Source organism: Danio rerio, chromosome 1 (genome assembly GCF_052040795.2).
Source record: "Danio rerio strain M-AB ecotype USA chromosome 1, GRCz13ab, whole genome shotgun sequence".
Classification (NCBI taxonomy): domain Eukaryota; kingdom Metazoa; phylum Chordata; class Actinopteri; order Cypriniformes; family Danionidae; genus Danio; species Danio rerio.
The window spans coordinates 46,780,304-46,796,637 of record NC_141021.1 but is presented as its reverse complement, the minus strand read 5'-3'; the positions used below and the strand labels follow the sequence as shown (position 1 = coordinate 46,796,637).

At 36.5% G+C, this 16,334-nt stretch overlaps 1 protein-coding gene across 1 annotated transcript; it reads left to right on the top strand.

Moving 5' to 3' along the window:
* The first annotated feature begins 1,618 nt into the window (after positions 1-1,618).
* On the top strand, positions 1,619-16,282 carry cryba1l2 (crystallin, beta A1, like 2). The gene is given in 6 exon segments (NM_001005965.2): positions 1,619-1,757; positions 3,765-3,841; positions 4,182-4,300; positions 6,903-7,044; positions 11,023-11,165; positions 15,194-16,282. Coding segments are annotated over 5 exon segments (621 nt in total). The 5' UTR covers positions 1,619-1,757; positions 3,765-3,772; the 3' UTR covers positions 15,342-16,282.
* Positions 16,283-16,334: the final 52 nt, after the last annotated feature.

The window sequence follows — 16,334 nt, the reverse complement described above, 5'->3', positions numbered from 1 at the left end:
TAGAAGCATATAACCCTAAATGTAAGCCTATAAACTTAATTCATTCATTCATTCATTTTTTTGTCGGCTTAGTCGCTTGATTAATCCGGGGTCGACACAGCGGAATAAATACCGCCAACTTATCCAGCACGTTTTTACGCAGCGGATGCTCTTCCAGCCGCAACCCATCTCTGGGAAACTATAATCTTAATAAAAACTCTAAACTTATCCCTTAATTGTGAATGGCTGATATAAATGTTGCTCCAGGATCAGCATAGATGTTAAACCAGGCACATAGCCAGGGGTAGTTTGAAAGAGTAGATCCCCCCAACAAAGTTCTAGAATTAGTCCCAAACTTTAGCTCATTTGTCTTATTTTGACTGCTAAGACATCATAATTTGGGAAAATAACCCATCAAAAGCTTAATCTGATGAAAGTGAAGTCAACTTTTCGCTTTCACTTTCCTTATTTACAAGGAACTTTTATTCTAAATCTTGGAACTTATTCTTGAAAGAACAAAAATGACCAAATTGTAAAACTAATTAGGCTATTTCTTGTTATCCACGAATTTTGATGGATTTACTTTTTACAAGAGAGGCTGGAAAAATCGTCAAGCTCTACATTATTAATACTATTTTTATATTTTAATTGTTTAATATTCAAATGGCCAAAATCTGACTGAGAAAATTTGGAAGTGCTGCTCAATTCGTTATTTACCTAATAAATGACAATAGGTTACAGTTTTTAATTCAAAACTTTATTTCATAAAGGTAATATTGTAACACTTAAGTATGGTCACACTTTAGTTTAGGTCCCAATCACGATATTAGCAAACCTAAACTGACACTACTAGCTTAATAAAGTAATAATTAGCGGTTTATTAATAGTTAGTAAGGCAGAAGTCGGTTTGGTTTTGGGTAGGATTAGGCATGCAGAATAGGATCATACTTTATAACTGCTTATAAATAGTTAATATCTTAATATTATGCAGATAATCAGACTCAGTCTCAACTTTATTATCCCATTTAGGGAAACTAAAATTGCAGCAAGGTGCCATAACACAGGCGAAGTTCCATGTATAAAATATTAATAAAAAGGAACCACCATTTACATGTCCTACTTGGTAAAATCACACTAACCATCTCTAAACTGCGAGGCCAACAAAAATATTCATTTAAAACATAAAAAGTGACCAAATGTAATCATTGTACATCAACAAAGTGAAAAAAAATGCACATTAAAACTTTGGTTCCCATTGTTTCCTCGCACACGTTGTGTTACATCTGTCATGGCTGCTGTCCAAACCTTAAAAGAGCAGACAAACCACAGACATGTTTCTGGGATTTTGAAAGAGAGGACGTCCACTGTATGCAGTGGGTCAAATCCCTGTATTCTCCACCTATAGGCCGCTCATTGTGTACCATACGATGCACAGTGCTGACCGATAGGAATACAGCCATTCATTGTGCAGCTCAACGCGTCTGCATTCACACGCACACACTCACTCGCGGCTCCATCAAATCCAATGAGCTGACTGAGCAAAATGCTCAGCTACTCTGGACTCACAATGAAGAGAATGATCTCACAAACATACCCAAACACACACACACACACACACACATACACTCTCACAAGGCCTTTCCATCAGTTTCAGCTCCACGACGTGCAACCAGCTGTGATTGTCGCTATAAAACAGAAGCGCCAAATAAACATAAAACTTCTGGACAAACGGGACTGACGACGGGCATCACTGTAAAGTAGGACAAGTGGACATTCAGGTAAGATAAGGAAAGGCTAATTAATTAGATTTATTTAATTTTGAAAAAAAATAAGTAATTTAGATTAATTAAATTATTTAAATGTATTAATCAATATAAATATGACCATGTTCTTCAGTCAGATGCACTCTTAAAAATGAAAAGTTCTTCATAGTCTTGGATGGTTGAAACCTTATCAATTCTATTCCACAAAAAGTTCATTATATTGGGAAAAGCTTTAGATTTGTTCAAATGTCCTCCACACTTAAAAATGGTTCTCTAAAGAACATTTCATTAAAAAAGGCTTCTCTGGACGCTTTTCCTGTGACCTTTATATTTGAAATTGACAATTTACAAAACTATATATTTATATACTAAAATCTAACAGTGAAAATCACTAAATGAAATAAGTTAGTTTAACATACATTTTTAACAAGTTACTTTGACTCAACGACAAAGAGTTATGGTAACTCATAAAACTATTTTGTTAAGCAGAACTCAAATAGAATGAGAAATTGTTAATGAATCATATTCTTTGTGTTCACTTAGCTCTAATGCTAGAAGCAATACCGAACCATTTGAGTAGCTATATAGTTGTTTGGGCTCACTGTGTTTAAGTTAACAGAACTCACAGCAATGTAATAACTCAAAATGTATAAGTAACTAATGATCTTATATTTAAGATACTAATGATGACTAATGATGATGTTTTTTTTTTCTTTTTTTTTTAAATGTTTCTCAAATTATGTTTAACAGAGCAAGACAATTTGCTCAAAAAAGCATTTTGAGGTCAAAATTATTAGCCCCTTTAAGCTATTCTGTCTACAGAACAAACCATCATTTTACAATAACTTGCCTAATTACCCTTACCTGCCTAGCTAGCCTAATTAACCTAGTTAAGCCTTTAAATGTCACTTTAAGCTGTATAGAAGATTCTTTAAAAATCTAGTAAAATATTATTTAATGTCAGTTATTAGAAATGAGTTATTGAAACTATTATGATTAGAAATGTGTTTAAAAAATTTCTTTGTTAAAAAGAAGTTGGGGAAAGAATTAACAGGGGGCTAATAATTGTTTATTTATATATATATATATATATATTCATTTATATATATATATATATATATATATATATACATACATACATACATACATACATACTTTATATATACATCCATACATGCATCCATCCATCCATACATACATACATATAGTTAAGGTCAGAATTATTAGCCCCCTGTTAATTCTTTTCCCAACTTCTATTTAACGAAGAGATTTTTATATACATATACCTATATATACATATATACAATGCTAAGTAGAATTGACTACCCCTTTTTGAAAATGAATATTTTATCAAGTTCTTAATGAATATAAGCAATTAATTTTTGTGCATTGTAAACAAAACAGATTTATAAAAAATATATATTTATTAAAATAATATTTTAGTCACTAAACAGATTTAGAAATTGAAAGATAATATACTTCAATCATTCATTCATTCATTTTCTTGTCGGCATACTCATAGAGCTCCTCTATTTAAAAAAAAAAAAGAAACACTGCAAGTTTTGAAAGAGATAAAGCCTTAGATAGGTATGAAAAAGTAACTCAAAAGTTACTCAGACAGACAGACTTCTGCAACATCTCTCTCATGTAATTCAAAATGACTCTTGTGTTCTTTAAATTTATTCCAAAGCACGTCTCAACATCTTGCACTGCAAACTAAAGTACTTCCGGAATTTGAAGCACATCACCGAAGGCCAACAAACATCACTTTTGCCAGTTGTTAAATGAAGCAATGCCAATTCTTGTATGAAAAACTACAGAGTGATAGTCTACAAAAGCATTGAAAGCATTGCCGTAGCAGTATACATTACAGAAATGATGAATACTTTAGCTCAGCTGTGCTTTAGGACTGTGCATCTGCCCAAACGTACGTCACACACCATACCAGCACTCAACTTAACTATAGTTCGACTGATAGTGAAATGCATTTGAAGAAGTTTTCAAGTCTTTCCTTCTGTGCAGAAAAAAAGATGAACAGAGTTACTGCCATCCAAACAAACCCATCAGCATCCGGCATTGACATGGCTCCTTGCTTTAAGGTAAGAAACTCTGACCGCTCTCTCTCTCTCTTTCTCTCTTTTGAGACGCAAAAATAAAAAAGTAAGAAACAAGCTATTGATTCTTTGTCTGAGAGTAAGAAACAAGGCACCTAGCTATCAATAATTGAACAAAGGCTTCTGCTGCAGTAGATTTTGAGACAGTTGTGTGTAGATGAATGCTCTGGATAGTTTCTGCTGCTCATTTACCAAAGAATTGTGTATTATTTATAAGACAGAGGACAGCAGAGGATTGTGTAGGAGAGAGATTTCAGATTTCAACTTTCTCCAAATTAGAGAATGAAACCGTGGCATGTGCACGTGTGTGTGTGTGTGTTTTCAGGTGACCGTGTTCGAGCAGGAGCATTTCCAAGGCAAGTGTCAGGAGCTCACCTCTGAGTGCCGCAACATCCAGGAGCGTGGGTTTGACAACATCCGCTCTATCCGTGTGGAGAGCGGCGCGTGAGTCGCCCACTCTGTGTTAATGATTGCAAAATCTTGACAGTTAGTACGGAAATTACACTTTCAGATGTTTTGAAAGCTTTTTAAGTGTTTCAACTTGAGACGATTTGTTAAAATGTGTTTTGAGGAGTAATAAATTATGACCAAGCTGCTATAATGCAAAGTAGTTTTGTAATTAGTTTTGTCATAATGTATTTATAGATTATTAGGAAGAAAAAAAATCCCACACCTAAAGTTTTTTAACGTTCATTAAAATATGTTTACAGCTTTCCAAAGGATCATAATCATTTTATGAATAATTACATTTTTTATTGTACAAAAACTTTATGTAACTACAAGGTTCCACTAATGTTAAAGGGATAGTTCACCCAAAACGTGTTTTAAATGAATATGAAATTCTTTTTTTCTGTTGAACACAAAAAACATATTTGCTGGCACTCATTGACTTCCAGTAGCAAAAATGACCAGCATTTTTTTTTAAATATCGCCTTACAAGAGTTCACACTTAGCTATGGCTTGAAATTAGTAGCAGGTTTGGCATGCTGTCCCGGGAGAGAACCCTGAGCTCAGAGCTACTTGAGCCTCGGGCTCCCACCTGGTTGTATAGCTTAGAAGCAGGTTTGAGATCAAGTTGCCCCTGGTAGGAGGAAAGGGGGTGATGGGGTGGATAGGGGATAGAAAAACAAAGAGAATGGAGGTAAGAGCTATTTATTTAAGGCTTGGATTCATCTGATTGGTTTATCAATGATTGTTGATGCAGGACCAGCCGTGATCAATCATAGCACATGATCTTCTCAAAAAATGTTCACCAGTAGAAAGATTCTCAAACAGGTTTGGAAATAGTCAAGCATGAGAATATTATGACACCATTTTTAGGTGAACTATCCCTTGTTTTTTATTCTTAAAGTTCTTTATTTAACCGTTTATCCTGAGAAAGAATCTGTCATTTTAATAGTGCCTTCGCATGAATAAAATATGTTTTAAAATATAAATTTTAAAGTCTATTAAAATAGTAAACAGGGCATTAAAATTGTAGTAATGTTTAACAATATTACCAATTAGAATTAATAATAACTATATTATTTATATATTGTTTTATTATTATATATTGTTTTGTTTTCCCAGTGATGGGTTGCGGCTGGAAGGGCATCTGCTGCGTAAAACATGTTGGATAAATTGGCGATTCACTCCGCTGTGGCGACCCCAGATTAATAAAGGGACTAAGCTAAAAAGAAAATTAATGAATGAATATTATTTTGTAATTGTTAAAGGGCATCTACGATGAAAATCATCTTGTGTCTACAGTCATATTGGAGTGACAGAAACACAATAAGTCTCTATTTTTAAAGTTTCCTGACGTTAAAATAGAACCCGAATCCCTCCCATTTTGAGGCCTACCGCAACGTGACGTAGGAGTGTAGTTTCCCCACCCACTGAATTGATTGACAGCTGCGTATTAACATGCCTCCGTAGTAACACATACAATCATATCAACAAGACTGGACGTGAGCATAGCAACTGAGATTAAAAGATCTGTTCAGCTCACTGTGAATGAGTTTTAACGTTGTAATTTTTAAAACAGTGCATGCTTGTAATGAAGAGAGTAAAATCGCTATGTAATTCATCACCACAGCTGCACGTCAGTCCAATTTTAAAAGAAGAAGCTTCCAGTTTTGGGACGTTAAATCAGGTTTATTGTGTACATTTACATAACGGATCTCCATACAGCAGTGAATCTTAACGTGTATCTTGTCACATTTGCCGTGCAAAAACACTGCAAAGCTAAACGTGTGTGTGCATGTGCGTGCATGCGAGCAATCTTTATAACAACATTGTGTGTGCCTCATCATCGCACAAATTACCTCCACAACAAATATAACAAATAACAGTTGGGAAAGTTCTTACTATAGGACGGGAGATCTGCTTCATTCTTGTCTGTCACTGTGCTGTTTATTTACGTGAAGGCTATGGCTCTGACACGCACATGGGAACGATGGGCGGGGAGAACCAGCTTAATCGCATTAAAGGCACAGGCAACAAAAACAGCTACAATGTTGTAACATCTCAAATTTCCCAGATTAAAAAAAAATGTATAATAAAAAATAATCTGATGAGTGTTTTGAGCTGAAACCTAACAGGCACATTCTGGAGACACAAAAGACTCTTAAATCTTGAAAAAGGGGTAAAATAGGTGTCCTTTAACCAAATAAATGAGGCCTTGAAGGGCATAGAAATCTCATGTTAAAAAATGAATCAAATAACTTAATGCTAAACTATTAAAAATAAAGGTTCAAATGTGTTAGCATGTATGCGCAGCAAGAAAACAAAACCTACTCTTGGCCAGTTTATAATGAGTTCTTAACAAAATAAGGATTTTTCTTGTGTGTGAAGAACATCATAAATTTACTTTTTTTTTTTAATCCAATAAAAAAGATCTTGTGTAAATGAAAGATTCCACAGATGATTAATGATTAAAAACAATCCTTAAATTGATATCAAATAAGTGCATTAGTATGCTGTCGGAAATAAACAAGTTTTCTAATGTTTCACTCATTCCAAACCTTTGAGCAGGTGAAAAAGTTTTGATTCTGATTGTGTGCAGCTGGGTGGGATATGAGCACCATGACTTCCAGGGGCAGCAGTTTGTCCTGGAGAAAGGAGAATACCCCCAGTGGGATGCCTACAGCGGCAATCTGGGCTACCATGTGGAGAGGATGATGTCCCTGCGCCCCATCTGCAGCGCTGTGAGTGTGTGAACACATGCTGAACACTTACTCCAAGCGCTCACACACTCCTCCAATGCAATGAATGAATTTGACTGAAATAGAAAAAGAGCCAATTCCAGGAAGCAGAATACGATAGACGATTTTGGCTTAGCATCAAGTTTGCAACAAGGAATAAGAAACGTAATAAAAACGTAGCAGCTGCAAACTAATGTGCCAAAACCAACTGACCCTTCACAATATATTCAGTATGTAAAAATTAATTGAAATGAAATACATAAAATACCACATCACTGACAAACAGCTAACAACAGGAGATTTCCCGGCAGGGTTGCCAGGTTAAATAATAATAATAAGGATAGCCCATCCTTTACATCCAATCAGAGTCAGTTGCTGTATTCCCACAAAGGGAAAGGTTTGGCATATTTTGAGATACACAAACTTGTAAATCCATCATACTCGTTAATGTACTGACTGACTTTACTCACACCAAACAATACTTCTAAATACCTCTCTCAGATGTGGCCCTAAATTGTCACACTCATTTAATACATGATGTGCCGTCAGATGATTTTACTTATTTCAGCAATCTTTGGGTTGCCAAGTATGCATTCCAGAATCTACATTCACTATGCAACATTCATTCATTTACCTTTTTTTCACCTTAGTCTCTTTGTTAATTAGGGGTCACCACAGTGGAATGAACCGGCAACTTATCCAGCATATGTTTTAAGCAGCGGATGCCATTCCAGCTGTAACCCAACACTGGGAAACACCCATACACTAATGCATACACCATGGCTAATTTAGTATATTCAATTCACCTATACCGCATGTCTTGGGACTTGTGGGAAAAACCGCAGCACGCGGAGGAAACCCACGCGAACACAGGGAGAACATGCAAACTCCACACAAAAATGCCAACTGACCCAGTTAAGGCTTGAACCAGTGACCTTCTTGCTGTGAGGCTATTGTGCTACCCACTGCCACACCATGACTCCCTGACTGACTTTACCCACACCAAACAATACTTTTAAGTACCTCTCTCAGATGTGGCCCTAATTATGTCACACTCATTTAATACATGATGTGCCCTCAGATGAATTTACTCAATTTCAGCAATCTTTCGGTTGCCAGGTATGCATTCCAGAATCAGTATCCATTAAGGAATGATCATGCTTTCATTTTGTATTTCTGATAAAAATACATTTTGATTGTTAAGGAATGTTATGAAAGAAAAAAATCCGCATTATCACATTTTACACACAACTACATGAAAACCACAAACCTGTTCACCAGATTTCATCAAGGATTGCCATTTAGACTTTTCTCGAATGAAGTGATAGCTGGTTCCAGTTGGTTTCTTTTTCTGTTGAACACAAAAGAAGATATTTTGAAGATTGATGAAAACCAGTATCCACTATAGACATGCAAAGTAGAAAAAATACTACCAATGAACTACGTTACAATTGATTTATAAACTTTCAAAACTCCAACTTTTTTGGAAATTTTACAAGTCAACTAGAGTTAAATAGTTGAGCTTTTCCATTTTTTTGTCCATTTAGCCAATTTATGGCAGGAAACACTTCTGATGCAGCGCTGTTGTCTAGTTACCAAGCTGGAGACTATTTGGTAGCAAAACCCCGCCCCACTTTGTCTACTTAACCAATCACCTACACCCTAAAAACTTAAGGCAGACAAGTCCTCTAGCACTGTTCTTCTCGTTCTCTCGAACCCACCCTACCTCACTCTATTTTCTCGCCTCCCAATGACAATCATATATCCCTCTTTTCCCTTCCTGGTTGAATGAGGGGGTCAAATCACTCTACCAAAATATTACAAGGGCCGATACTCCCACTCTGAGCATCATCACAGGACGCCCGATCAACCATGCCACTGTTCCCCTACCATCCCTTTCGTCCCTACAATAGTCTAGCTGAGAGTGTGGCATGGTCCATGTTGGTGAACAGACTTTGCGTAAAATTATTGTGCCTGCTGCAGCCATGGTACAGCAGCAAAGTTCCTTGATAATTTCGCCAGAACGAGAAAATAGTTCCTATATCAACCTACAAAATAACAACTTTTAATTTTCTGTTAGTATTAAAACACAATTTAACTATTAAAACTGCTAAATTTTCAGATGTTTTTAGAAAAATGCTATCGGTCTAATCCGATTCAATGATTTATGCTAAGCTAAGCTAAAAGTGCTCCCACCAGACCTGGGGCCTCATGTATCAACACTGTGTACGCACAAAAACTTTGTGTACAGCAGATTTCACGCTCGCGTTTGGATTTACTAACGATGAAATTAATGTGAGAATGTGCGTTGGTCCACGCCAACTTCATGTCTGGCGTACGTGCATTTCTTGTGTGTCTTTGTTTTATTTCCATTGGCGACTCCCAGAGGCAATTATGTTAAATTGCACACTGCAAAGTATCTTTGAGCCGTGCAATGGCAGCTGTATGGAACGGGATCATCCGCATGTCTAGAAGGTATATAAGGTTTCCATACAATGCAGTTAACAAGCCAAACATTAAAGTGCAACTTGCAGCGATCGGCAGTTTTCCCAATGTAATCGGAGCGATCGACTGCACCCACATTGCTATAAAGGCGCCATCTGAGAATGCATTTGCATACGTGAATCAGAAACATTTCCATTCAATAAATGTGCAAATACTATGTGATGCTCAATTGCACTTAACAAATATTGTAGCAAGGTGGCCTTGGTCAACCCATGATTAATTCATCCTCACTAACAGCATGGTTGGGATGAAGCTCAAAAGTGGCAGGCACTCGGTCAGTTGTAGAGCGGGTGATTGGGCAGCTGAAATGCCAGTGGGGCTGCCTTGATAAGAGCGGAGGGACGCTGCCATGCCACCCTAACAAAGTTTTCCTCTAATACATCTGTGTCTCCCACAGACACGGATACTACTTCAGATAGTAAAGTCCACAATTGAGGGAACTCTCTCCTCAAAGGGTGTTAGTTTAGCATCCCCTATTCTCCCACCTGTTTGGTCCACACTTTGACGGTGCGCCGCTGTTCTCCTCTTAACCTGCATCTTTACATCGGAACATTCCTTTTTTAATTCACTCACAGTGCGATGTTCAGACCCCACTCTGTTAACAGCATCAGCTAAACTTTCCCACTCAATTTTTTTTATTTCTTTTGTTATTAATTGCGGAGAACAAACTTGCAAATAACACAGTTTTTCACCGGTCTACCTCTGATAGCAGCACCTCCAATTCACATTCTGTGAAGTTTCTCTTCTTGCTTGCTTTTGCCATAGCTTTTTAGTTTAGTTTAGTTAAGTAGAGTCATTACCATATTTATATGGGGGAGGAGCCAAGGAGGGGTTTGCGCTCGTGCACGTGCGCTCAGTTTCATGTTAATTTGGTTGCACAAAGAAAATATGCCTGGGATTCCGTGTACGCAGTGTTTCAGAAATCTGAATTTTTTTACTGTGTATGCACATTTACAGCTTTGAGCGCACGCAATGTTTTAGTATGAATTCAGCGCAAGTCTTCGTACATGAGGCCCCTGCTGATTGGCTAAATGGATTCAAAAATGATAAAACTAATCTGAGTCCATTTCCAAAACAAGAGCATATTCAAGTAAAGTCAACTTAAAGGCAACAGGTTTACTCACTAATTAATTAATTAAGTTGCATTTTACAGTGTAGATGATGCATTTAGTGTCCTCTGAATTCACTGTAAATATTATGTTTATTTAAAAAACATCATTAAACAACCTACAATGAAAAATATTGTCTGAAAAATTGTTACAAACAATTTAAATGTGTTGAATTTAAACAAATTAAATTTAGTTATGATCAACTTATTTTGTTTGTTTAAATTCAGCTCAAATAAATTGTTTACGACCACTTAACTAAAAGTACGTTAAAGGAATCATCTTTGAATCATTGTTTTCGGTGTAGATATTTTCTTACCTCCATTTCTTTCCTCCACTTCTCCTTCAATCTCTGTCTCTCCATTTGTAGGTCCACCAGGACAGTCGTATGACCATCTTTGAGAAGGAGAACTTCATGGGCCGCAGTGTAGAGCTGTGTGATGACTACCCATCTCTGCAGGCCATGGGCTGGTGCGACAAGCAAGTGGGCTCCATGCATGTGCAGTGCGGCGCGTGAGTAACGCTCCACAAAAACACCATCGCTGCCAAACTACTGTTCTCCTCAACTGCAAACTGCTCATGCTTAACAGCTGTGCTGACAACACACACACAAACGACAGCATCACTAGCTCACAATTCTCAGTATCCAGTCCGTGTGTTTGTAAGTGTTAATGATTGTGCTTTCACCAAACAGTCTAGTGCAACATACTGTCAGAAATAAAATATCTCTGACCGCACATTCCTCACGTGTAACACCAGATACACTCAGATCATTACACAACAGCATTACTTACAAGACCTGCGACCGCCACATCTGTTAGCATTTCAGCGCACGTCATCACAGGAACCTGATAATTTAACACAGTGATAATTTATAAGCAGATGATATAAATTGCATACATCACATGGACTAGGTTATCGCCTAGTAATGAAATCTTAATACCAACGAAATCTCTCAGCAATTGGAAGCAACTCTTGCACAGACATAAGCAGCTCCCATTTCCTTTTGAAAAATGCACGTCTTGTTAATTCTGTTACTATGAGAAGCCAGAATAAGCTAGAAGTTTATTTGTGCTAGTATGTAACTATACATAAAACGCAAGCAACTACTAACCATCTAGAACAGGGGTTACCAAACTCAGTCCTTGGAGGGCCGGTGTCCTGCATAGTTTAGCTTCAACTTGCTTCAACACACCTGCTTGGAAGTTTCTAGTATACCTGTGTGTTTAATTGGGGTTGGAACTAAACTTTGCAGGACATCATCCCTTCAGAACCGAGTTTGGACACCCCTGATCTACAATAATCTAGCAACTGGTATGTACTTAAACATGCAAAGGCATGCATCTGAAACTGCCTACTACTTAGTAGGTACTGCATATGAATTTAAACATACTACTCGACCATTAGAAAATGTATGAATGTGAGTGGTATGAATGGAACTCGGACATACTACATCCGCCATTTTGTCATCATTACGTGACCTATTCGCATGAGTTGCGTTGCTTCACTCATTCATGAATTCTTTTTTGGATTGGAGGACGTTTGGGTATAACCCATATTACCTAATAAATATCTAATTACAAATAAAATAAATAAAAATCTCATTTAAGATACTACACAAATTTTACCCTGTTAAGCATTTTAACCAGATTTATTGAAGACAGGGATGTCCGTTGTTCATTCTGTTCATTATACCCCAAAGCAGAACCTCATATTTATTAGCATACAAAATGTTTATGATGGAAGATATCTACATTTATAAATGATAAAGAGCTGTCAAATTTTCTTTTACTTTATGAATGTTATTTCTGTTTTTTTTTTTACTATGATAAGTTGGAAAATAAAGCTTGTTATTAATCTTTTGATTATCCTTTCTAAGTTTCATATTCATCATTGTAAATTTAGCAGTCAGAAACCTCTTCTCTCAGTGGTACTTAAAGAACTATTCAATTCACCTTTATTTATATAGTGCTTTTACAATTGTGTCAAAGCAGCTTTACATAAATGGTTATAGTAAATTGGAACAGTGTAGTTCAGTATTTAGTGTTTAAGTTCAGTTCAGCTCAGTTCAGTGTATTTTGATAATCACTACTGATGGCCTTAACACTGGAGAGTAAATCCATCGATGCGTAGCTCTACCGATGCAAGCAAGTGGCGACAGCGGAGAGGGAAAAAAACTTCACCAATTAGCCAAAGCACTAGATATAAATACCATTAAGGAGAGTACAAACAAAAAAGCTGTTAAAACTGTGTATTTGTTCGACGTGTTTAAGTTATTGTGCGTTAGCAAGGCATAGCATTATTTGTATTATTTCTTTTTTTATTTCATGTTGTTTTACCTATTGAGTCTTAGTGCTTTCATATAACTCTATTATGCTTTTCGTTTTTTTTTTAATGTACACCTCTGGCAATATTTTGTAAACGTCATTCATGTATCAATAAAAAAAAAAAAAGAATTCTCTCGTGGGGCATCATGGTAGCGTAGCGTCCATCGGATGCGTCAAAAGAAACCCCCGGTAATATCAGACAAATAAACAGAGAAGTAGAAATTTTCTGGAACGACGTCAAATCATTAATATCCTTCAAGATTTTTAAACTAATTATTTTTATAAATTAATTTAATGATTATAACGATTTTTATAACCATTCAAGATTTTTTTATTAAACTTTGATGCATCACTTGCTTTTGTTCATATCTCAGACAGTTCCACCTTCCAAGTGTATTCAAATATTACTTATAACAGAGCATGGGCTGATCTACAGATATGTTTTTATTATGGCAAGAGTAAAAGCAAAAAATAAAAATAAAAAATACACTTACTGAAAATCTAAAGTTTTTTTTTTTATTTAACCTACTTAACAATTTACACATTACTGTCTGGCAAGTTTGTGTCCTCTGCTGATATGCTAAAAAGGCAATAATGGTCCGACATTCCTGACCATTATCACCAATAAAGCCCAGAAAAACCGGCCATTATTATATTGTAAACATAGAGACATATCAAAGAAATAATTTGTTAATTCATTTTAGTTTTGTAAATATTGCATTGTTTACATTTAAAAGTGTAATATATACATCAGTGTAAAACCTATAAATAGTGGAAAAACAGATTCTTTAATTGTGTATTAAAACCACATGGGTCTTTACTCTTCCCTTGGCCTCTCTTTTTGGCTTTAACAAACTTATCTTTCAAGTTTTACATAAAAGTTTTAACAAAAACTTTTTTATGTTCCCACGGCTGTTGCAATTTCTAGCCAAGAATTGTTGATCCTCTGGTTATCTCTATGATGATCACGCATGGACGGATCATAAAGATGTCTGTACAGGCGTCTGTACAGATGTCTGTACAAAATCTCTTCAAACTGAATTATATTCAACTCAAATCAAACGTGGTGCTGTGCAAACTGTTCGCTCGAGTCTTAAAAAAAGCCATACGCTCTGTCAGCCGAAACCATGTCGCACACCAGGTCCACCACTCTGCGACGCGCCGGATCGTGTGTACAGTTGGAAGTGTCACACACCAGATGCACACGTTCAAATGTTATTTAAAATGAAACTATTCAGATGGCGCTGCAGAAATATGAACAGTGCCCTGAGTTAAAGCTGGGCGCCGCAGATAGCCTTTGACATGCTGTGCTGGTGTGCGTACCCTGATAGAAATTTTTGTTTAAAATTCTAAAATGCATGGTGCTGTGTGGTGCGGTGCATCCGGTGTGCGACCCCCAAGTCTAGTTAAGAAGCAAGTTCTAATGTTTAAATTAACGACTTTAATACACTTTTTATCTGATTCTTGCGCTTGGGCTGGTACGCAATCACATATGATCACACAAAACACCCTAGCAACTACATACCAGTCATAAAACACCCTAACAACCAATTTCAAGTCATGTTGATAGCACCCTAGCAACTTGTTTTGTTTCTAGCTAAACAGGCCAGTATTAGACTATTAGCAACTATTTATTCATTTTCCTTCGGCTTAGTTCCTTTATTCATCAGGGATTGCCACCGCGGAATGAACCACCAACTTATCTAGCATATGTTTTACACAGCGAATGCCCTTCCAGCTGCAACCCAGTATTGGGAAACATCCATACACACTCATTCAAACACATACCTATGGCCAATTAATTTTTACGGCAAATTGTCAGGCGACAGTGCTAACCACTGAGCCACTATGCATGTCAACTAAAGAATTATAACAATGGTATAGTTGTAGGGAAGTGGCTAGGGACGTTCGCAAGCGAATATCTAAAAGTGAAGTGCAACCCTAGTATTAAACAGAACCATGTAGATACATTCCTCAACAACAGCTGTGTTTCTAAGCATTTTTGCAGTGTAGTAACTACCCATAAACTCTAGGAATTAAATTAACTAATTAAGTTAATAGCTAAATCTGTTGCTTATCAAAAATTATTATGAAAAATCACTTTTTTTTTACTCTTTTGCTGACAGCTTGCCATTTTGTATTGAGTCGCTACATCCTCATTTCCAAGTTGTTGTTTTTCTTCTGTCTCACACTTCTGCTGTCCATCCTCCGCAGCTTTGTGTGTTACGAGTACCCCGGCTATCGAGGACAGCAGTACATTATGGAGTGTGACAAGCACAGCGGAGACTACCAGCACTGGAAAGATTGGGGCTCCCACTGCCAGACCCCTCAGATCCAGTCCATCCGCAGGATCCAGCATTAATGCCTGAGGGGGAAAGAGGAAGGAAGTGTGGGAGCAGAGTCGTGGCTTCAATCATTCTAGCAGCAGACACTTTATGAGGTGCAGTGTGGTAAATTGTAAAACGTTCACAGGTTGCACGTATAGTTTCCATTTATGGTGCTCGAGTACGACACAAATCAAATGAATGAATAAAAATGCAGCATATATACAGATGCATATCTGGAAAAGGCACATTTTTATGAGCATATGAGAAAGTAGGAGCTGTCAATAAACAGTTGAAGTCAATATTATTAGCCCTTCTGTGAATTTTGGTTTCCTTTTTCAATTATTTTCTAAATGATGTTTAACAGAGCAAGGAAATTTTCACAGTATTTCCTGTAATATTTTTTCTTCTGGAGAAAGTCTTATTTGTTTTATTTTGGCTGGAATGAAAGCAGTTTTTAATTGTTTCAAAAACATTTTAAGGTCAAAATTTTTAGTCCCCTTAATGTTTTTCGATTGTCCACAGAACGAACCACTGTTATACAATGACTTGCCTAATTACCCGAACCTACCTAATTAAGCCTTTAAATGTCACTTTAAGCTGATAACTAATATCTTGAAAAATATCTAGTCAGATATTATGTACTGTCATCATGACAAAGATAAAATAATCTGTTATCAGAAATGATTTATGAAAACTTATGTTTAGAAAGGTGTTAAAAAATCTTTCTGTTAAACAGAAATTAGGGAAAAAATATAAAGAGGGGCCAATAATTCTGACTTCAATTGTATATACAATATTCATATGAAGCTAATACTCTATATAACAGACAACCAGAGGGGGATATGTATTTCTATATGCTAACATATCATGCTCTGTGACGTATGAGTGCCATATGGGGACAGATGGGATCGTGTGTTTGACCATTCGGAGGAGAGGAGGACGAAGGTTGACTAATAAAATGCATACTCACCTCAAACGAGCATCTCTTCATCTGTTTGCGTGCTAATTAATAGCGTTGATCAACTGTA